The sequence below is a fragment of the Corylus avellana genome, chromosome 2, assembly GCF_965113065.1.
Source record: "Corylus avellana chromosome 2, dhCorAvel1.hap1.2, whole genome shotgun sequence".
NCBI lineage: Eukaryota > Viridiplantae > Streptophyta > Magnoliopsida > Fagales > Betulaceae > Corylus > Corylus avellana.
Window position 1 is genome coordinate 3,608,385 of NC_142491.1, and position 24,108 is coordinate 3,632,492.

The window sequence follows — 24,108 nt, forward strand, 5'->3', positions numbered from 1 at the left end:
AAGAGATTTAACATTGTATCTATTAAGTTGTTCTTGGGAAACATAATTCTATGGAGATCGACAAACACATGAATCGTAAGACATGATATGTACTCCTAGTTTCCATGTTGATTAAGCCAAGAACCCATGATGAGGTTTTTTTGTCACTTTATTAAGCCCAAGATTTAGTTATCTAAATTGACTTAATTAACAGATTCCAATCATAAGCAAATAATGGTGAGACACATTCACAAGGGGAATTCAATTACATAGGCATAATCAATTAAAATAACCACATATGATTGAAACAAAGACACTAATATTAAACTTAAAAAGATATGATTAAGGCTTCAATCTAGCCCTAACAATTGTTTAGTTACACATAATTAAACTAAAACTAAAAAGAAAATGGAAAGAAGAAACCGGAAAACGCTTCTTGAAGTAGTCTCCAAATTCTCCTATCTGGAATTGTATATTTTCTAAGAGATCTAGAGGTCTATTTATAGGCTTTAGAAAGACCTAGAAACCATAGGAAACCTAAAAAAATCGGAGAACAAAATCATAGTCCAATTAGGGTTGGGAAAACCTAGTTTTAAGTAAAAAATAAGTCTTTCCACATCTGGGTTGCCCGAGTGCGCTCGATCGCCATGCCTTACGCTCGATCGTTCCTCTTTTGCGCTCGAGCGCTGATGCGTTCGAGCCTAAGTGTGGTGTGCTCGATCCTAACTCCAGCTTTATCCAAAATTGGCCTTTGATGCCCAAAACTCCCATAAACAGTTCCTTTTTCCTTCAAAGACCTAAAAATAGATAAAAACATGAAAAGGAAGTAAAACAACATAAAATAGCACAACTAAAGGATTAACACACATAAATTAAGGGGCTAAAATATATATATTTTTGCACTTATCAGCAATCCAGCATAGTTTGTTGAGAAGGCATCTGGAAAGCCCGCACCACAGGGATATCTTGCAAGTTCTTCTCCTCCTCCTATGCCGGGGTAATGACAAATGCAAAGAACGTCTGACCTCCTCACAGGATAAGCTTTATGGCCTGCACTGCAGAAATAGTGGGAGGTAAGGATCTTACTTGCGATTCGACAGATGTGACTTCTTCTTCTCCCTATGGCCTGAGCATAACTTGCTTACTAATGTAATCGATGACTGCAAAATGCTTAGCCAGCCAATCCATCCTAAGAATAACGTCATAACTATTCATAGGGGAAACAACTAAGTTTGCGGGAACAACTGTAGCACCCCAGAATTTTCAAAGTTATTTAAATAGATTATTTTGATGATGATGTTATTTTAATATTCATTTTAGCCAATGATTTTTATTCTTGGAAAATTTTTGGTGTTACGGAGAGTGGTAATTAGAGAATGGTAATTGGTGAAATAATAGGATAGTAAAAGGTAGGAAGAATAGTATTGGTAAGTAGAATAGTAAGGGAATGTAGAATAGTTAATGGTAGGTATAATAGTATTGGTAAAGTAAAAGGAGTGTAGAATTGTAAATGGAATGTAGAATAGTTAATGGTAAGTATAATAGTGTTGGTAGATGGAATAGTAAAATGAGGGTAGAATTGTAAATGGAAGGTAGAATAGTATTTAGTTTTTCCTATAAATAGAGCTCTTCCCCTTCACAAGTTTTACCACTCCTCTCCCTTCTCTTTCACATATTCTTTCTTCTTCCACTTTCTACTCGATCTTTCTTCTTTCTAAGAGTGTTTACACAGAACAGAGAGAGAAAGGGCGGGACAAAGTGCTGCAAGAAATAAAGAACACGATAGAGAGAGAGAGAGAGAGAGAGAGAGAGAGATGGTGAGAGGCAGAGTTAGACGGAGAGGTAGTGAGACGAAGATAATTCAGAGAAAGATGAAGACAGAGAATCAGAGATTGAGAGGGAGTTTTTGGAGACAGTGAGAGATATTGAAAGAAAGAGACTGTGTGAAGCAGAATGAGTTTCAACAAGTAATTACCTTTGATGATCCATTCATGTAATCCACTGTAAGTATTCTTGTTTACTGAGACTGATATTGATATTCAATAATACAGATATTTGTAGTTTTATTAAATGTCTGGCCTTTTGATATAATTGCTTCAACAATGATTTATATTATCGTGACTCAATTGACTCATTACTTTACAGTTTTAGTAGTGCTTGCACGAATGGAAAGTCAAGGTAATTATGCAGTTGTGATTAGAGCTTCATATTTGTGATGTATAGAGATTCTAAGTTGGTGAAGTTTGTCTAGAGTTTATATAGTCAGATAAATTTGTATAAATGCCTTGTTTGGCATAATTGTGGGTATTTGTATAAAGAAAAATATTTTTAAGGGTATTGTTTTGTATTGATAAATTTCAGATTTTTCGCATTGTAAGATTATTTCAGCGTAACACTCGATTTATTTAGAAGATAAAAAAAGAGAAATATTGGGATGTTACAACAACCCTTCCTAAGTTGCTCACAAGGCATCCATAAATTGCATGCATACACAATACAGTTTCTCCTACAGGGGTAGCTGCAGCGAGACCGGTTTCCAAAGTATCACAAATCTAAATAGTCCTACAAGCATGATAGATACAAAAGAGTGGGTAGCCCCCGAATCAAATAAAACTGATGCTTCGAATCCAAGTATATGGATGGTACCTGTCGCCACCTTAGATCCCCCTAGGAATAAGCGAGTAGACTCGTGTTGGTCCCTAGTTGAGGGACTGCCTTCCCCGTACAGTCTTTGCTGAAGTGGCCGAACTAACCGCATTGGTAACACGTCCTAGCACCCATCCTACAGAGTCCCCAATGGACCCTGTTACACTTCCGGCACAACTCTGGCGTCTGGCCCTTCTAGTGCTGCTAAGGTTGAGCTTGAGGGGCAATTGGGATACGCCCTTGTGGTCGTTGGGGTGGATGACTCCCCACAACCATTTTTTTAACTGGTTTGGCTCCTCTAGTCGATGAACCAGATCCACGAGCCCTTCGCTTTTGATCCGCAAACTCTACCGCATTCTCCGTCAAACTCTCCTCATAGATCAAAGCCCGATCCACCAATTGAGAGAAGTTACGAATATTGAAGCACGTCATCATAGTCCGGATATGGGTGTTCAGATCCCTCTCAAACTTATTCGTTTTCTTCTCCTTGCCTGAAATGATATACATAGCAAATCTTGATAACTGAAGGAACCTCGCAACATACTCAATCACGGACATCCTCCTCTAGACCAGGTCCATGAATTCCGTTGCTTTCACATCTTGCACGACCCTAGGAACGAAATGCCGATTAAACTTGTTCTTGAAGATAGTCCAAGTATGGCTACCTCCGATCCTAGCTCCACGACGAGTAACGCCTTCTTAGCTTGCCACTAGCGCTTGGCTTCTCTAGTTAACCTGTAGGTAGTGTAAGCCACCTTCTGTCACTCATTATTTTGTTGGGTTACTTTCGTATATTTTAAACATTGCGGGGTTATATTACAAACGGAGGAGACATTTGATGCTCTTTTATATTTTCCCCTTAAAAATTTGTACAACCGAATAGTAGGGGTGTCAACCCAGTCCGGTTTTTCGGTTTTTGGCCAAAACCAGAACCGGAACCGGGACCCCGGTTAACCGGGGTCCCGGTAACCGATTTTTTTAAAAAATTGGTTTTGGGGCTTATTTTAGGTATTTGGCCTAAAATAAGCCTTTTTTTTTTTTTCATAAGTTGGCCAATTTTTTTTAAAATCTTTTAGTCTTTTAGTCTAAATTAAATGAACTTTGTTGTAATTGTTCCAAATAATTAAAAAATAAACCTAAAAAAGTCCAAAAATCCTAAAAAATCAATGTTTTTGCCTATTTGGGCCTTAGAAATAAAAATTTAATTTTTTAAAATACCCTAAACCTAAACCTAAGTGTAAAAAATATTAATATATATAATACATATATTAATATATAAATATAATAATATATAAATATTATTAAATAAAATGGAAACCCGGTTCCGGTATTCCCGGTAAAAATTGGGTACCAAAAACCGGTACCGGAACCGGGGTACCCGGTTTTTGGATTTTTCAAACCGGAACCAGAACCGGGACCCCGGTTTCCGGTTTTCTGATTTTTCGGTTCCGGTTCCGGTTCCGGTTTCCCGGTAATTTTTGACACCCCTACCGAATAGTACCAAAACGATTATATTCTTAAAAAGAAAGGAGAAAAACGCACGGAAACAGTGTTGGGCCTGGGGCATATGCTTTCCAATCAAACCCAGATTCCCCAATCCCCATCACTCTTTTCCTCCATTTCTTTCTTCGACCCCCAAAACACCCTCTCGTACGGACACGAATGGAGTCCATACAGAGCCGAGTCGAGTCATGGATCAGAGACCAGCGAGCCAAGTTTTTCAAGGTCTCGTGGGGGCCTCTGCAATGGCGGATGCGGTGGCCGTGGAACAACAACGACAGAGAGCAGAGGAAAATGATCCAGGAAGAGTACGAGCGCCGGAAGAAGCAACTCCATCAACTCTGCCGCGCACTCAAGGCCGAGTCCGTTTCGGACTTGCAGGACATTCTCTGCTGCATGGTCCTGGCCGAGTGCGTTTACAAGGTATGGGATTTTTGGGACGCTTTGAATTGCTTAAAATGTTTCTTTGGTTGTTTAGAAACCTCAGGAAAATAAAGGGCATTGTGGATTTTGATTATACGGTAAGAATCGGTTGGTGGTTTAATGAGAAGGGCGAAGGTATGGAAGGAAAATGAAGATCTGGAGAAGATTCTCTTATTGTGTTGTTTCATAAGCCAGAAGTAATGGTTTTTCTTTCGTTGGTTGTATGGGTTGTGAGAAATTTGAGTACAGGAAGGAGAAATGATCTTGGCACGTGCATGTGGGTTTTAGGCCTTGACCCTTGTAATGCAGGGGCAGTAATGATAAGCAGTTTTAGTTAAATTGCATGTGGCGCTTGTTGATAATTTTGAGTGTTCGACTAGTTGCATCTCGATGATCATTGGGCTTTGATATTTCTAAATTCGTTCAATTATTTGTTTGCGAAAAACGTGACCATTATTTTGTAATCTGTTTATCATTCCATTATAAAAACAGTGGCAATATGGTTGTGCACGTTTGATGTAGTTTTGAGGCTTAATTGGAGGAGTTTTCTAGTAGAGTTTAAAGACTCTCCATTGCCTTTTTAGCTCTTACTTAGAATGACATTATATAAAAGAAAAGTGTGAACTGTTCCCTTAGAACACTTTCCCCTTATCGCGGCGACGTGGGCGGTTCGCTGCCAGCAACGTCGTGAGAAGTCCACTGAACCTTATCATTTAGAGGAAGGAGAAGTCGTAACAAGGTTTCCGTTGGTGAACTTGCGGAAGGATCATTGTCGAAACCTGCCTAGCAGAACGACCAGCGAACTTGTATAAACAACTGGGGGCGGGGGGTGTTCTCGCCCTGTGCCCCCGAATGGTAGGGAGACACTCGTGCCTTCTTGCCGAACAATGAACCCCGGCGCGGTCTGCGCCAAGGAAAAAAAGACTTATCAAAAAAAAAAAAAACACTTTCACCTTTTTTATGAAAAGAAAAACATAGAGAGTTATATATCTTGAAACTGTTTTCTGTTTTTTAGTTTAGGGAAAGCAAAGCTATTTAGAATATCTTATTTGTGATTTCTTTAATCTGTTCTCTGAAAACAGTTTTTAGTTCATGGACTTTTCCCCATTTCCTTTATTAATGAGATTTAGATTCAATGCTGGTTAATACGGATGTTTAATGCACCTTGCTTGATGCTTGAGTGGGAGGGTTCTTACATTTCAAGAAACACTACTTTTTTTTTGCTAAGTCCACACAACACTACATAGTTGTCTCTTGGAATAGCCTCTTCAACACGCAAGTAACCACTACCAACTTAAGCGTAACTGAAGAGGCCCCAAACAAAAAACTACTAATGACTATAATTCTCTATGAGAGTACAATGAAGAAGGTGATTGTTTGCTGTCTCCCCAATTTCTTTGCACAAAACACCGGCCAATTATAATTATCTTGTGTTTCCTGAGGTTATCCACAGACCAGTATAACATTGTTTCCCCTCAAGCCTTGTTGTCATTCTGATCAGAAGGTGGCTTTGGCTTTAGATAATGATATAGATGTCTGTTAGTGTCATACATGTGTCTCCATTGTCTATAGTGTTGATTTTGACAGCCTACAAAGTTGGGATGCAATAAAAATGCAATGATGTTGACCCATACAATGCGTCTATGTTTTTGCTGGTGGAATAGTTCTTAATTGAAATTGTTTTGGCACTGAACTGAACTTGCTTTGAATTATGGTATCTGTTCTTCCATACATGAAGAAACCAGCTGCTGAGATAGTTCGAGCAGTAAATAAATTTAAGGCCGACTTTGGAGGGCACATTGTTTCTTTGGAACGTGTGCAACCTTCTTCAGATCATGTTCTTCACAGGTGTGTTCTGCTCTATTTCTCTTGAATACTTTCTTTAAAAGGAAAAAGTGTAAAATCAATCCCTTTGGTTTATTTAATTTATAATTAACTCCATCTGGTATCAAAATGAACTCAGAGGTTTCTAGGGTATGCCAAAAAAACAATTCAGTTACTATAGTCAAATTTGTCAAAATATTTGATTTATTTTGCTAGGTGCCACGTCAGCGCCAATAAAATGACGACATTTGTCACTTTTAATAAAAATAATAAAAATATAAAAAAGAAAAATTAGAGAAACTTATAAAATTACTTTATTTTTTTTTTAAAAAGGAAAACGAGAGGCCTATGAGCCACCCCCAGAGGTGGTTGGCGAACAGCAAGAGAGAGAGAGAGTCTGGTATGGGCAATGGGTTGGATAGGGCTTTGGGTTTCATCAATGGTGTGGATGGAACTGTTGTGATTAAACTTGCTGGTGATGGCGGCTACACTAAGGCAGTGGAATGTGCAAAAGAGGTTTTCCCCTTGTTGGGGATCTCTTGTGGGGGTAATGAGAAAAAGATCTTGGACCTCTTGACAGTTCTTGATAAGGAACAACGTCATGAGGTTTTGACTTCTCCCTCTACATCGAAAGGTAGGAGGGAGCTTAAAAATTTGGGGTGCTCTATTAATTTTGATGGTAGAGGCGACTGTTCTAACCGGGATAAAGGCAAGAGGGTGGTTTTGGCTGGGTGATGAAGCGATGGGTCTTGTGCATGTGTCTGCTTGTGGGTGTCTTGTTGTCGTTTCGTTCTTTTTTTGGGTGTTTGTGGGTGGTTTTGGTTGGGTTTTATTTGTTTCTTCTTTTAGTTTTTCTTTTGTACTCCCTGTGTACTTAAGGGTGCCTTATGCTTTTAATGATACTTTCAATTACTTATAAAAAAAAAAAAATTGGTGCTGACTTGGCACTAAATGGAATCCATCAAATGTTTTGACAGAATTTGACTGCAGGGACTAATTTTTTTTTTTTTTTGGCATACCTTAGAGACCTTTGAGTTTATTTTGATCCTAAAGATAGTTAATTGTAAATTAGGTAAATCACATGGATTGATTTTTCATTTTTTCCTTTTTAAAATGATTTTTCTTTTGCCAGTCTGTTGATACACTTTTTTTTTTTTTTTTAATTATTAAATACTGATTGCTGAGGTTGTAATATCTTTTACTTTCCCATCTGTGGGCCTATCTTTCAGTTACGGAATTAGCTACTACCCTCTGAAACTATTACTTTTTGAGTAAATTACCTCTCTCCATTACCTTTTCGTCCCTTTTTTGAATGGCACTTATTTAGGTCATATGGAATATTGTGGATAATGAAGTTTTGGGAAAAAGAGGTTACACGCGCGCACACACACAGAGTATTACATCATTGTTTTGAGTTTTTGTCAAGCAATCTCTATATCAATCCACTATGTTGTATGATATTTCAAGTGGTGCGCCATCCTTCTGTATTGTCCTGTGTACCAGAGCAAGCATCCATGTAGTAGAGATCTTTTCCTGTTAAGAAATGTAAAACATGGAAGATTAAATGTAGGCAAATGCTATACACACTCCTACTCCCACACTCTTAAGTGCACAATCCTTGACGTGTTAGTAAAAATCACAATTAGATGATGAATGGATAACTATTGGATTTTGGATTCAATGGTGATTTTTATTGCCACATCAGGAGTGTGTACTTGGGAGTGTGGAAGTGGGAGTGTATGTAGCATATCTCTTAAATGTATTAGAGTTTTGATGGGTTGATGTTTGTCTATAAATGGTTAAGTGTATCATACTTGATTTCCAATGTTAGCTGGTGCAAACAAAGATATGGAACTTTGGATATGTTGAAATTTCAAAATTTTACTATATTAGTTGACTGTAGGTGTGGTAGTAGTGACATTATCTGTTCAGGAAAGTTACTCTAGTTTCTTATGTAGTAAAGTTATATGTCTACCTATGTATTGTTTCTTTGTTTTTATTCAAGGTGTTTTGTTTATTTTCATTTTTAATAAGTTTTAATTTTTTGTTCTATCATATAAGCTTATTTGCATGTTGGTTGTTACAGGTATTTGTTGGCAGAAGCAGGTGACACATTATTTGCTTCCTTCGTTGGAACAAAGCAGTATAAGTAAGGATGATGTAATTTATTTATCAGCTGCCTTTGTCTGTATTATTTTTTGTGATTTTTTTTTTTTAATTTTCTTTTGTAAAAATCAAGGGATGTCATGGCTGATGCAAATATACTGCAAGGTGCTATATTTCATGAGGATGCCATGGAAGATGCTGAGGAAATTGAAACTGTTAAATCTGAACAGCATGAAAGTCGAAGGGGAAATTTGGTCTGGAATCCCCTTGAATCAAAATCTAAGCAATTAAAAGATAAATCTAAACCTGCTGCCCATCGGGTAAGATAGCAGTTATTGTTTTCATGGTCCATTTGATCATGTTTCATTTGCATATGTCAAATATCTTAGATCTTAACTTCTGTTTTCCCTCACTTTGCTATGCAGCTCTTATTCTCTATATGCTAATGTGTTGGTGTCTAGTTCCTCCATCCTACACATGCTTAATGTAGCATTCTTGTCTGTGTAGTGTCTTTCTGATTTTTTTTGTCTTTCCAATTTTCTTTAGGGTTTTTTGGCTCGTGCTAAAGGGATACCTGCTTTGGAGTTATACAGGCTTGCTCAGAAGAAGAAGCGAAAGCTTGTATTGTGTGGACATTCACTCGGTGGAGCAGTGAGTCTGATTAGCTTGTTTTGCTTCAGTTTTAGCCAGTCCTCTGCGTATGATTAATTGACATAATTTACTTGGGCTGCGACCTGTGGCCTTTTCAATAAACTAATTTGCTTATCAAAGAAAATTACTCATACTATACCTGTCATCTACGCTTATTTTGTCTTTGTAGGTAGCAGCATTAGCTACTCTTGCCATTTTGAGGGTCATAGCTGCTTCATCATCATCTAAGGAAAGTGAACAGGTTTTAGTTAAATGTATAACATTCTCCCAGCCCCCAGTTGGAAATGCTGCTTTAAGAGAGTAGGTTTCTGATAATCTTTGTAGTAACTATGTAATTTTTTAATAATGTGGGTTTGACTTGGTTAAGATAATAAATCCATGTTTTGATTTTATTGTATTTTCTTTCAGTTATGTTAATAGTAAAGGTTGGCAACATTATTTCAAGAGTTACTGCATTCCAGAAGATCTGGTGCCTCGTATCCTGTCTCCAGCATATTTTCATCATTATAATGCACAGGCTCTCTCAATGCCCGCTGAAGCTGAATCTACTAATTTATCAATGTTAAAACGTGAGGAGGGGATAGAGAAACTTAAACAGAACAATGGAGAGCAGTTGGTTTTGGGGTTGGGTCCTGTACAGAGTTCATTTTGGAGACTTTCAAAGCTTGTTCCTTTGGAGAGTGTTAGGAGACAGTTCAGTAAATATACAGGAAAACGAGTTGACTCTGTAGAAACGTCTTTATCAGCTAATTCTGTTGCAACAACTTTGGCTGAAGATGAAGTAGTTGAACCACAGTCTCTTGAAATCCAAGAGGGTTCAGATGGCATTTCCCTTAAGCCGTTTTCTGACACTAATAAAGGGCCACTGGATGTAGCAACAAATGGAAAGTTAGAAGAACAAGGCAGCATTAAAGGTGGAGATAGTAGGACCTGGCGCAAAGTGCCTTATTTACCTTCTTATGTTCCATTTGGGCAGGTATATATATAATGTAACTCATTTTATTGTCTGTTTTTCTTTTAATAGTTTGTCATCATAGAGTTCATGCATGAGCATCGGAAAACTAGCTGATATTACATAATTTCTGTTGATATTGTTGCTACTTGCTAGCAATCCATGTTCTATTTTTCTTTGGTGGCATGTCCTAGTTGTTTCATAGTCATTAGGTTCCCTTGTTGTATTTTATTGATTCTCATAGGGGTCTCTGTCCATTCCTACGGAGTGTATGTGACATTATTGACTTGCTAACAATTTGGTGCCCAAGTCTTATAACTTAAACCAGTCTAACAATGTCTTCCAGAGTAATTTATGTAAAGTAAATTCCAGTGGCAACTATTTTTCTTTACGTTGTGGTATTAGAGATTGTGTGTATAGTTGTCTTTGAAGACAGTGAGAGGACGGTGGTGGAGCTTAAGGCCTTCTTTTTCTATACCTTTTTCCAGTGGATAGCCGCTTATAATTGTTTTCTTATTTCTAGTTTTCATGACTTTTTTGACATTTTTTCTTTTTTTGGTTAGGTGTTTTTTTTGTATACTTCAGTGTGCCCTTTGGTTTTTAATGAAATCGTTATTTATCAACAAAAAAAAGTGTATCTCTGTTTTCTTTCTCCAATATTAGAGGCATCATCACATGCTGTTTGCCAAATTAATTGTCTTTATTGGGGTTCCTGTTTTCACATAACTGCATGCTACTAATTCTGTGCTTTACGTAGCGGAAGACTAAGGTAATTAATCAAAGAATAGCGTCTTTGATTCTGCAAGGAGAAGCGTCTTCGTCTTCTACCTAAAAGATAAAAATAAGCCCGCAGGCTAAAAGAAAAATAAAACTCCCCTGAGTATTTGATAGAGAATTCTCTAATTTTATAATAATTCAATGAGTCGGTTTTTACATAATAAGCTAGCCTATTTATAGGAGAGAAATACTTGTAGAGAAAGTAAACCTACTCCTAGTAGTAATAGTAAACCTAATCCAAATAAGGAAAAGAAAATAATTAAAACAAATCTAACCCTATTAAGGAAAGAAATTAAAGTCCTAATAAAATCCTAATATAAAATTGACAATCAGCGGGAATCGTGGCAATCTTTCATTTTGTACTTCCATTGTTTGAGAACGAGTAAAATTCTGATCAAGCAGCGTTGCTCCAATATTATTTTTAATATTTTTTTTATTTTCGTTTTTAACGAAAATAAAGGTAAATATCGTCCTACATCAGTTCTTTATATTAGTCTTTTTAATTATTGATCTGTTCGTTGTATTGGTGACTTCATTAGTAGCCTTTTATTTATTACAGCTTTATCTCTTGGAGAATTTATCAGTGGAACCACTATCAGGTGCAGAGTATTCAAAGTTGACATCGGTATGTGCTTCCTTTGTTTAGCCATCTTTTTATTAGTTTTTTTTTTTCATTCTTTTTGGGGCTGCAAGATGTTTAATATTTCTGTGACATAAATCCTTTGTTCTTCATGATCATGAGTGGTAGCTGATAGTAGTGTCTTCTGGGATCTCTCATTTTGTTTACTTTCTTCTGGCAAAGACATTTTCAGGTCAAATCTGTCATTGCGGAATTAAGGGAACGGTTTCAATCACATTCCATGAAGTCATATCGGTCTCGATTTCAGAGGTGTGAATTATTGTAGATTCAAAAGTTTACCTATTACATTTTTCAATACCACAATTCAGTTATGATTGTATGTTGTTCCTTTGCCCCCAGATTGGTAGTCAATGGTTGCATTGCTGGCAGGTTCTTGTATGTACTTGAATTTTATCTATTACATTAACAAATCTAGCTCCGAACTGATGTTATTTATTTGCAATTGTCCCTTGAAATCCTGTTTTGTTAGTCACCTTGTCAAAATCAAATCATGATCCATTGGCACTGGTTGTAGACCAAGGAATTTTCTTAGATGGGTTTAAAAGTTTATAGTGAAATTATTGTTTGGTAATAGGACTTATTTGTGTGTTTGAAGCAAATGGAACAGTTCAAAATCATCAATTAATTCTTGATATCTCTTTTATTCTTTTTTTTTTTCTCATGCAACTTCAATAAATTTGACAACTTAGATCCTCAAAGTGTGATTGTTTCTTGAACTGTCTACTTGAAAAGATATTCTCAGATTTGGAATTAGAGGATGGCAATACCATCTGCTTAGAGTGGCCATAACTGAATAACATCCAAACTATGCAGACTTGGACTCTTGTAGGTTGGCAAAGGGATATCACTAGAACTTGAAGGTTGATATCTAATTTTTTAGATACATTACTCTGGAGGGTCCCTTTTGACGTTATTAGCATGAAAATTCAGGAAATGTGAGCATCATACTTGATGCAGCTTTGTCTTTTGTGCAGAATCTATGACCTGTGTATGAGTGATAGTCCTTCATCTTTCTTAGGAATCGAGCCACTGCCTCAGTTTCCACACCTACAACAGTGGCTTGGTCTATCGGTTGCAGGCGCTGTAGAGCTTGGGCATATTGTTGAGTCTCCTGTTATTCGCACGGCTACTTCAATTGCTCCTCTTGGATGGAATGGAGTACCTGGTGAGAAGAATGGAGAACCTTTGAAAGTTGATATCACTGGATTTGGTTTGCATCTCTGTACACTGGTTCACGCTCAAGTGAATGGTAACTGGTATTGTTCTGTCATTGTCATAAAATCCTCCCCTACCCGCTCTTATGTTCTTTCTTTTTTGGTCTTTGTAAATTAATTTTACCATCATTTTGTGCATCCTATATGATCGGCAAGAGTGGTCTTACAAGGCTGTGATTGCAATCTGGCATTTGCTGTTTCTATTGTTCTTGGAAAAAAAGAAGAAGATACTTTGTCATCGTTTTAAATCATTGTCATCCTCATCATCATAATTTATGATCGGTATCTTCAGATCACCTACACTTACCTTTGCAAACCTAATGCTTTTAATACTTTGGCTATTGTCATATGTTTTTTCTTTTTAAATACATGATTCACAATAATATCTTTTGGTTAAATTGCTTCTTTGCTACACCTGTTTGAGCTTTTGACCTGACTAATATGCTCTTCACTTGTGTACGGGGGTGCCTTTGGTGTGCTTTCGAAGGAATCTTTATTTCAAGTTTTGAGCCTTTTGTTGTTGGAATTTGTTCACTGATGATCATAATAAATTAAAGGGCTTATGCTTTGGCTGTTTTCTATGACATTCCCTTGAATTTTAATTTATTTTGGTCACACCTCCTATAGTACCCAGCTATTATAATCTAACACAGGCCTTGTGTCATGTATCGAGCACTTGATTTAATTTTCTACAAAAGATACTTGTGGCTAAACAGGACTGAGACCTGCACAAACATTATGGCCGGGATCACACACCTCTCTCTCTCTCTCTTCATCTGCTTACTAACCCACACAAACAAGAACAGAAAACATCAATACTCCCTCATAGCTGCACACCACCAAAGCCTACAATTCCACCACACACCCACCATTTGCTGCACTCTTCCTCACTGATTAGAAACCCACAGCCAAACCACCATCTTCATGACACCCATAACCTAACCCAGCTCTACCATCAACTGAACATTGAAAAACCCTCACACCTACTTGTCCATGGCTCTACTAGTAAAAATACCAACTCCCAAGGCTGAGAACCTTGACCAAATACCCAAAACCACCCCATTTGTGTCTCGGAAAGCCCCAAACATCCAAACTGGCATTAATGCTGTTCGAGAACATCATAACGCAATCACATGAGGCTGATCGGATAATCCCAACATAAAAAATGGTGGAAACTTTAAAGAAATATTGAAAAAAAGTGAGTAGCATTTGGTTGGATCTGAATTTTGTCGGTTTGAAGATTTGGTTGGTCTGGGGAGTAGTAGCATTTCCTACATGATGCATATTGGATCCAGATGATGTCGCTTCTGGTGTCTTGCACCTTGTAGACATATTTTGGTGGGATACCCATGCCGATTCACTTGAGCACTCACCAGTGCCTTGGGTAAGTTGTACTGAGTCCATTGCTCATGCTGTGCATGTGACTCTGATTCCTAGCAATGGCGAGGAAAGTCCTGGTCTTGACTTTAAGAGGATTGGATCGAAGCTTGAGGTTGAAGAGCTGCTTCAGGATTTTGGTGATGTATGTTTGGGATTTGATTCGAAGTGTTTTGTTGATGTTCTTTTAGTCCTTGTGTGGAAATCAGGAAGGAGACAAAGAGAAGAGCCACATGTGGTTTTTGACAGGTCACATCCTTGCACATGTCGCGAGTGTGTATGAATCTGACAGAAATGCTGGGTTAGAGTAGTTAGGTGTCACTACTGAGGGATAGTCAGAAGAGGAAATTAAAGGCCCAAAGCATAGGGGTGCAGTTGCATCTTACCCTGAATCAGGTTGCAAATTGTTTTAAAAAAATTGCAAAATATTTTTTTATTCTAGTGACTGTACAAGTATAAATTTTCAGCTTCTAGAGAAAAACAATATTCTTTTTTACTGTTAGAAACATTTACTATATTTGTTAATGTGTTTTGGGTTTTTTTTTTTTTTTTTTCTTTTTTTGAGAAAGTGTTTTGATGTGACATGAATGTGAAAATTGCTTTATTGTTTTTATGAGTATTTTGTGTTTTGGGTTGTTTGTGAATATTTTTGTTTTTAAGAACAGAAAACAAAAGACATAACAAAATTTTTTACACCAATGAATTCCTTTTCCAAAATAACAATAAATAATATTTTATTTTTGTGTGTGTGTGTGTGTGTGTACTGTGCTGTGTGCAGTGGTGCTCGGTGGTTTTCCGGTGAAATTTGGGTGATTATTGGTAGGTTTGTGGCTTCCCGGTTACTTTGTGGTGTTTTATGGCACTGTATGATCATCTCCGGTGATTTTCAAGTGGTTTTGTGGTGCCTAACGGTAGTTTTTGTGATCTCCTGCAAGATATGGTTGTCGCCGGCGAGTTGTGGAAAAGACAACCCTGTTTTGTTCTGGTTGCTTAGTTGTTCCCTATCCTGGATAAGGATATCAGGAGTTGTGTTTGGATCTTCCCTTCCTGGATAAGGATAGCTGGGTTTGCTGGTTTTTGACCGGTTTAGGAGGTTTGCATTGTCTCTCATCTGGTTCACGCCGAGTTTCCTTGGTTTTTATCTGGTCCAACATCTTTCACATCCGGTTCAGTTGGTTCTTTACCGGTTCAGTGTGTTTCTCACCATGTTAAGTGCATTCCAGGTCAATTCAGTGGTTTTCTTAGCTTTTTGTATAGCCGGTGCAGTGCCTTTCTTGACTAATTCAGTGGATTTTATGACCCTGAGTTTATGTCCGGTTCAATTGTGTTTTAGTTCCGGTTCGTGTTGGTATGGACATGGTGCTTCCATTGGGTTTGTTGCTCAGGGGAAGTAGTTCTTGTTCCAATTTTTGTTATTGTTTGTTGATTATGAGCAACGTGATCGTCGTTGGCTGTTGAGATCCGACCAGCCTTGGTGTTTTTCAGTGAGAGCCGACCGGCCTAGGTGTTTTGCAGTGGTTTTCGACTGGTTGTTGTTTTCTATTGAGGTTCTAACTAGCCTTGGTGTTTTGCTGTGAGATCCGATCAACTCTTTGTTTTCCGTTGTTGGTTGTCGAGATCTGACTAACCTTGGTGTTTTGCAGTGTGTTCCAACTGGTCCTTGGTGTTTTGCAACAAGATCTGACCGCTTCTTGTAGTTTTCCGACGAGTTTTTGATTAGCGTTGAAGTTCTTAGCAAATGTTATTGTTACTTTTATTTTTATGTCTTTGTTTTGTATGCTCCGAGCTGTTCCAACTTGAGGGTGAGTGTTAGAGTATGTTTTTATAGGTGTTTTTCGTTTGCTTGTTTCTTCCAAGCTGGGTTTATCTAATATATATGCTCTAGCTTGACGGGAGTGTTAGAAGAGTTACTAGGGTTTGTGAGAGTCATTAGGGTTTGAGTGGTATTTTGGTCATTGTGATACTTCCCTAAACCTATATAATAAGATGTGTGTGGTAGGCTGTAACACCCCGGTCCCATATTAGGAAGATGAGAAGTAACGCACATAGAGTTGCATTGCTTAGTTATTAAGTGAAATTGAGCTTTATAATGAATTATAGAGAAGCTCCAAATTGACTAGTCCTTTTGGGTTGATAGCGCAGATTCTGCTAAAAGTTTTTCCTGGGTCGTTACAAATAGTATCAGAGCCACCTAGTAATGCCATGCTATGCGGTATTGGAGTGTTGCATGACGTGGCCCTGCCGAGGACGTCAGGAATGTAAGAGGGGGAGTTTGTAATACCCCGGTCCCATATTGGGAAGATGAAAAGTAACCCCCATAGAGTAAGCGGTTATAAAGATGGTCATGAGTGGTAAGTCCCACATTGTTTAGTTATTAGGTAAAACCAGGCTTTATAATGGATTCTAGGAAAGCTTCAAATTGACTATAGTTCTTTTGGGGTGATAGCATAAATGTGGCTAGACCTTTTCTCCAGGTCGTTACATAGGCTACATAACAAGTTGAATAGCCTCCACCTTTTGTGTCTAAACCGTTCATGCAAACTACAAGAAATAGCACACTTTTAATTTACCTACATACTTCATGTCCCTCTTGTCTTTCCCTGTGGGTGTTGCAAACTGTATTGTGAACCTTCAATGATTCTTATTAGGCGGGCTAGGCAAAGAGTTCACATGTCACTTGGTAAGCTTGTACAGGGTGTTCTTTGAGGGAACCTAGCTTGCTGATATTCAATTGTGCTTTCTTAGGAAAATGGCTATGGCGCTATGTGCATGAGAGAGAGAGAGTTGTGGTAGATTCTAAATTTGGTAGTTCGTGGGATGGGTGGTGCCTTATGAGCTGCTTGGGTTGGGTTATGGAAAAATATTAGGAGGGGTTGGGGAAAGTTATCAAATCATACTAGATTTGAGGTAGGAGATGGCTCCAAGATTATATTCTAGCATGATCTATGTTGTTGTGGGGATATGGCTCATGAGGAAGCCTTTCCAAATTTTATGTTTTTGATTGCGTGAAGGATGTTTTTGTTGCGGCTTACTTGGAGCTTTCTAGTGCCTCCAATCAGTGGAATTTAAGTTTTGCTAGGGTGGCTCATGATTGGAAGGTGAGGATAAGCTAATGCAGGATGAAATATAAATAATTGAGTGTTGTAGTTTTATTTAGGTTATTAGTATTTAATTTTAGGTTTTATTTAATTTTTTGATAAGAAGCGAAATGAGGGGTGCAACACGAGGACTTCCCAGGAGGTCACCCATCCTAGGTTTTATTTAATTTTAAGAGTTTGTTATTTGGTAATTCAATAATGGGCGCCCAAAGTCAGTCAAATTAGGGTTCGGGTTAGGGTTAGGGTTTAGTTAGTGAGTTTAAGTGTTTTTTTGTACTCCTATAGGGATAGATTATAATTGATGAATAAATGGATTTTGTTCTTTGTGAGTTGTGATTACTCTTCTCTTGTGTTGAGACACCATTCCCTTAGAGTGACACCAATTCTTCTGTTTGGTGAGACTACAATCCTTTATCTTTTTAGTTCTTGATTTGTTTGCGTGACAATTCTTTTTGTGTTGCGTCACAAGCTTTTGTGGGTCCCTTCCAAAAGAGGTTTGTTCAATGTTAGATCCTTCTTCAATGTCATGATTAGTAATGATGGCTTTCTTTTTCCTTGGAAGAGTGTTTGGTGGAGTAAGAATCCTTCAAGGCAGCCTTAGGAAAGATTCTTACTATGGACAATCTTTGGAAGTGACATGTCGTTATGGTCAATTGGTGTTGTATGTGTTAAAAGGAATGGGAAGTTTGTGGGCCATCTTCATCTCCATTGTGAGGTTGCTTGTGCCTTATGAAGTTTTCTTCAATCGATTTGGGTTGTCTTGGGTTTATGCCTAGATGAGTAGTCAACTTACATGCGAATTGGTGGACTGTTGGCAGCACTCGGAGTTCTATTGTGTGAATGATGGTGCCTTCATGCCTTTTGTAGTATCTATGGAAGAAAATGAATTACATAAGTTTTGAGGATCGTGAGAGGACATTGTAAGAGATTAAGTCTTTATTCTTCAATGCTCTATATCCATTAACAATTGCTTTTGTTTCTCCTTTGGCAATTAGTTATCATGATTTTCTTGTTCTTTTTCTCCTTTTATTTAGGTGTTCTCTTGTATACGTCCTATGTTGGTGAAACCTTATGCTTTTAATGATATCTTATTTACTTATAGAAAAAAGAAAAAATATTATTATTCATCAAAATTTTTATAGTTTATATAATTTTGATGGTATTTTCTATTTTGCAAATAGGACACCTAGCCATCCACTCATTCATGCACATATGCACATCATGAACAAATGCGACTTATTCCTGAAAAAATGGTGCTCCGTGGATTTCTTTCTGTATGGTTGGTGTCTTCATGATTATGTATCTGTCCTGTCCAGGTGTGCTACTAGAGTGGAATCCTTTCCTTCAGCGACTTATTCTTCAAATCATGAAGCAGAGCCGGAATTGCAAAAGATGCGAGTTTTAGTTGGAGCACCCTTGAAAAGGCCACCAAAGCATCAGATCGTGGCAGATACATTGATTCCCATGTTTCCTTCTATTGATTCAGATGCTGCCAATCTCAATCATGAAAAAGCTTCAGGATTATTTAGTGATGAAAAATTCATCCGTCCTGAAGGTTTAAGTGATTTTTTCATATTCTGCACCAGTGATTTTACTACAGTCTCTAAAGAGGTTCATGTCAGAACTCGTAGGGTCCAATTGCTTGGTCTTGAGGTACCGATTATATACATAAAAATATGTTCTGTTTTGATTATTTATGTCGTCACTGAAATGACTTGTGGGTTGGGCTGTAGGGTGCTGGTAAAACTTCTCTTCTTAAGGCAATACTCCGTCAAAGCAAAGTAAACACTATCGCCAATATTGAGAATATGCTCCTTGAGGCTGACATTCAAGAGGGTATTGCTGGTGGTTTATGCTACTGTGATTCAGCAGGGGTAAATTTGCAGGTATTCTTTTTGGTAATGTAAAAGATATGTCCTGTTTATAGGGTTTTTTTTTTTTTTTTTTAATAATTCTTCTATGTTCCACTCAACGTTGGCAGATAGCATTTGCTGTATTTCGTACAAGTATCATGCTACAACATGTTTTTGGTGCACTATTTTACGAAAAAAAAAAAAAAATCAGCTGAACTGCTTCCTCCGCCAACCACCACCCTAATCGGCCCTTTTCCTTTTGATGTTGATGGCCAGTTACTTGTGTCACTGCTATATTATTAGCATCTGAATGTCGTAGAATATATTATTGCTTCACTATGAGTCTACTTTTTTTATGGTTAAGGATGATAGCTGAACCTAAGACTTGGACCTTATAAATTCAAATTCTTTATCAGTATCACTCCCCTCCCACGAAAAGAAAAGAAGCAAAAAAAGGAAAAAGGACATGAAGAAATGTTTATTTTTCATGGTATATCGTACAACTTGCATATGTAGTGTTCTTAACCAAATGTTACTTTTGAATATGGAGAAAGAGAATAGGAAGCGTAAAAAAAAAAGAGGTGCATTTTGTTCAATTTTTTTTTTTCTTGATAGTTTGATTTGAACCCAAGATCCCACATAAACCCATCAATGTCCTTACTTGTTCACTGCTGTGTTCGGAAATATTGATATTAGTTATAATGAACGAATATTATTCAATAGTTGGCCTCATTGCCAGCTGGCTCTTGCACATTCCTTGATATACAAGGTAAGTTCCCATTCCCATATGACAAGTGTAGCTCGCAGGAGTGTTTTTAACTCGAAATGTGTCCTTACTTTCTTTCCCCTGTTTTTTTATTTTTATTTTTTATTTATTTATTTATTTTTTATGGTACTGCAGGATCTGAATAGGGAGATTTCTCATTTCAAGGATGAACTATGGATGGGAATTCGTGACCTAAGTCGGAAGACAGATTTGATTGTTCTTGTGCATAACCTGTCCCATAAAATACCTCGATACAATCACTCAGATGTGTCACAACAAAAGCCAGTCCTTTCACTTCTGTTGGATGAGGCCAAATCGCTTGGAATCCCTTGGGTCCTTGCCATAACAAATAAATTTTCTGTCAGTGCACATCAACAAAAAGCAGCAGTTGATGCTGTTGTGCAGGCATACCAAGCATCTTTAAGCACAACTGGAGTTATCAATTCCTGTCCATATGTTATGCCCGGTGCTGCAAGTGCTTCTTTGTCTTTGGGTGCAACTGTTGGAGATTCTGATGGGAGGATGGGTGCTCAAAAATTTCTTTTTGCCCCAATTAATCTCGTTCGGAGGCCTTTCCAGAAGAAAGATATTGTCCTTCCGGTGGAGGGAGTCACCTCTCTCTGTCAGCTAGTCCACTGTGTGCTTCGGAGCCATGAGGAGGCATCTTTACAGGTAAAAAGCGTTCATTTTAATTTTATATTGCACTAACAGACAAGGGTACAAATGCTCTTGTGTGGGATTATGACCATGGGCACAAATTTGTGTATGGAAGGGGCATGGTAATCACACACACACACACAGTGTATTTATGTATTGACATTTATATGTTTTTAACGAACATGGTTATTAATATTTCTTGTGTTTATGTGAGAGAATCATAGAGTTAAGTACCTGAAGAACTGTGATCTGATAGGTAAGAGTGCTTACTACATGAACATCATGTGAGAAAAAACAAGACACTCACATTATACTTATATCTTGTTAGTCTTTCGGGGAGTACGTACCAGTAAGGTGTTGGGCATCATGCCAACAGGTGCCTGACAAGCAAATATGGATGGAAAGGAGAAGTACTTCATTTTAATATTATTTCTAATCTACTCAGACAACCTTTTCTGTCAATTGCTAACTGCTTAACTTGAAATGTATGTTATACACAAAATAAATCTTTGGTTGGACATATAAATTCCACAGCGAAAAGGTGGAAAATGTGTAGGAACATCCTGTCTGGGTCTGATGCAATTCATGTGTTGAAGCACACGAATAATTCTACAGATAAAGATAACCCAAGACAGAGTTCAAGTTCAAGTGTAAAGTGATAAGAGATAAGTCATAGTGTGAGATGCGATAAGAGATGCGTTATAACTCTACCTCTTGTATAATTGTATCTCTACCTCCTGTAGAGTTTAAATATTGTTCTTATCCTTGTAACAAACCAGTGTAAAGTTTAACTATAAATATCAATGGAGACCCAACAAGATGTGTACGATAGAAACAATATTCAACAGAGATTTAGAGTTCTTATATTATGGTTCTCAGACAATAATCTGCCCACTAGATCTTCCATGAAAAACCATAATGTGATCAGGGTTCTTTTTCACATATAGATCCTTAATGGAGCAACATTTAGTTGGTATGGTTGGATTGAATTGCATATCTTCATATTGATGGTGAGAACTTAGGTTTCTGGATGTACCTCTTCAATGATAAAATAGAATTTGGGTATTATTTAGATTTCTGATCAAGTGATTAGCTGGAAGAAAGGTCAAAAAATGAACTTGGGCATATATTTATTTAGAGAGAGATCTTTGTGATTTTTGTCGCTGAGGGTCATACTTTTGCAAGCTTGTGATATGTTGGTTTAACTTTAGATGAGGCCAATCATCTAAAGTTAAACCAATAGATCACAAGCTTTGTATGTATGTATGTTATATGTACTATGGCTTTTGTTTCTACTCTTTATTTATTTGATATGCGTATGATCAAAGATTACAGTTTACTTTATTTCTTTTCATTTTTTTCTTGCTCAAATTAAAGGAACTTGGTAGAGATAGACTTCTGGTGGAACTGGCACGAGAACGCGCGATGGTAATGGATGCAAGAGGAGATTCTCAAGCCAAGGCATCCTCATTAACAGCCGCAGCTGTGGGGGCTTCCGTTGGTGCTGGTCTTGGCATTGTTTTGGCTGTTGTCATGGGTGCAGCATCTGCCTTGAGGAAGCCCTGAGAATCTGCATTTGTTTTCCTCATATTTCCATGAACACATCTTTCAAGAACTGAGAGTTGGATAGAAGAATGTTCTCTTGCTGTTTCCATTAGTGGCCATTTTTGAATGTAGAGTTAAATCATCTTATTAGGTTCCTCTAGCAGATGGCCAGCCATTTGTCTATTCTATGTATGATATTTGTAGGCAAAGAGCTTGTTTAGGCGTCTTTTTAAAGTTCTTATGTTTATCTAAACCCTGCCTTCTGTCCTGGATGTACAGATTGTATATTTTGGTAGTCCATTACATTGTCATCTATTATTTCAAGAATTTGTCTAACAAATTGAATTAACCGAGGTGCACTTGCAGAAAACTTGCTGAGGGCCTGTACACCTCCGGGATTAGTCTGAGCGAAGCTTCAGATACCCAGTGCCAAATTAAAAAATAAAACAATAAAAAAAGTATATTGATTATTCGGCGGCTTATGTGCTGCTAGTGCCAATCAGTGCCAATCAGTGCCAACAGTTGATCACAGGCCTTCTAATATGCGTAACCCTTGCAGTGTCATCAATTATCTATGAAGTTTAAATGAGGTGCAGAATATTCATTTTCTGCTGGTACAAGTTTTCAAGTATTCTCTGAGGAAAAAGGTGAATCAACTCAGCCGATATGGGTAGCTTTTGGAAAAGGATTTAGTTGGTCTCTTTTCTCCCTTTTTCTTTTTTTTTTTTTTTTTTGTAACAAACCACTTCATAGAAAAGAACCAACAGAACAAAACCCTCACAAGGAGGGGAGAGAAGGAGGTGGATCTTTTCCACTACAAATGGGAATAGAGAGAGGAGGGGAAACTAAGGAGGGAATGCAGCCCGAGATAACTCTTGCCGCGGCCCTATATGCCACATGATGGGCGCAGAAGTTTGCACTTCTGTTGACTTTTCTGGCCTCCCAAAGGGAAGAGGCCGGAATAAGAGAAATTGTGTCAGTAATTACATGATCAATATGCCAATCCAAGACTATAGAAGGTTGCTGTAAAGATGAGATTACAATAGAGGAGTCTCCTTCTAAAATGAAATTATCAAGATGCATAGAAGCTGCCAAGGAAGCTGCCAAAAGGGCTGCTTGAGCTTCACCATAAGTAGGATTACAAGGGGGCCTGACTTGGGAGAGGATTTTGATAATCTGCCCATTAGAATTTCTGCAAACAGCTGCTTGCACAGAGAAACTCTCTCTGATGGCTGTATCAAAATTCACCTTGAAGATGCCTGTTGGAGGAGGAGACCAAAGCTCTCTCACTGGTTTAGAGGAAGGAGTCCAAGCTGCATGGTGTTCCAAGGAAATCCGATTGATTTTTGCAGCCAGCTGGGAGGCTTCAGGGATAACACCGTTATGGACTGCTTGATTTCTGGAAAACCAAAGCAAATCACAAAAGACAGCAGCATAGCTTTGGAACAAATGTGAATCTGCAAGAGGAATACCAAAAGAACTATGAGGAGTTAAAATACCTTTTATCCATTCTGGAAGACTGAGAGAGGACCATTTTAACGAGTCTAGAGGCCAATGAGAAGATCTCCAAGATATTCTAGCAAAGAAGCATCTGAAGAAGAGGTGAGAAAGTGAATCCTCTTCCACATTGCATAGAGGGCAAATTAAATTGGCAGGAGGTATGGGAAAAATAGCATTTAACCTAATCTTGGAGGGGACTATGTCCCAAGCAATTTTCCAAAGGAAGAGTTTCAGCCTGTCATTTAGCTTGAGTTTCCAGAGGAGCTTCCAATGACTGGAAGAGAGAGGGGAAAACCCAGCTGAAGTTCTCGGGCTGCTAATGAGATTATATGCAGATTTAGAAGAGAAAGAACCATTAGCAGAGGGGGTCCAGATATGCTCATCCGAAGAGAGATGGGTATATTTGATTTTTAGGATTTCCCTAACACTGACAGAATCAAAAAGAAAATGAAGGAGAGGAAAATTCCATGAAAAGGTGGAGGAAATAGGATCATAACAGAAAAGATCCGAGACTATAAGGTTGGGAAGATCCCTTTTTCTTTTGGGTAAGTCAAATATTCAATCTTTTTGAAAACTGTTGGCTAAAGAAGAGAGAAAGGA

General features: G+C 37.9%; 1 protein-coding gene across 3 annotated transcripts; it reads left to right on the forward strand.

Annotated features, from left to right (window-relative positions):
- Positions 1 to 4,196: 4,196 nt before the first annotated feature.
- Positions 4,197 to 22,478, forward strand: LOC132187117 (lipase class 3 family protein). Of its 3 annotated transcripts, none has more exons than XM_088513584.1 (14): positions 4,197 to 4,548; positions 6,287 to 6,396; positions 8,459 to 8,521; positions 8,612 to 8,798; positions 9,025 to 9,129; positions 9,299 to 9,429; positions 9,538 to 10,105; positions 11,418 to 11,483; positions 11,661 to 11,747; positions 12,456 to 12,754; positions 18,504 to 18,840; positions 18,921 to 19,073; positions 19,942 to 20,478; positions 21,841 to 22,478. In XM_088513584.1, exons 1-14 carry the CDS (start codon positions 4,288 to 4,290, stop codon positions 22,027 to 22,029), a joined length of 3,093 nt encoding a protein of 1,030 aa, XP_088369710.1. In that variant the 5' UTR covers positions 4,197 to 4,287; the 3' UTR covers positions 22,030 to 22,478. The 3 variants fall into 3 exon arrangements, with proteins under 3 accessions (XP_088369710.1, XP_059457285.2, XP_088369709.1); XM_059601302.2 differs by having other exon boundaries at positions 11,671 to 11,747; positions 12,473 to 12,754; XM_088513583.1 differs by lacking the exon at positions 6,287 to 6,396 and having other exon boundaries at positions 4,474 to 4,548; positions 11,671 to 11,747; positions 12,473 to 12,754.
- Positions 22,479 to 24,108: the final 1,630 nt, after the last annotated feature.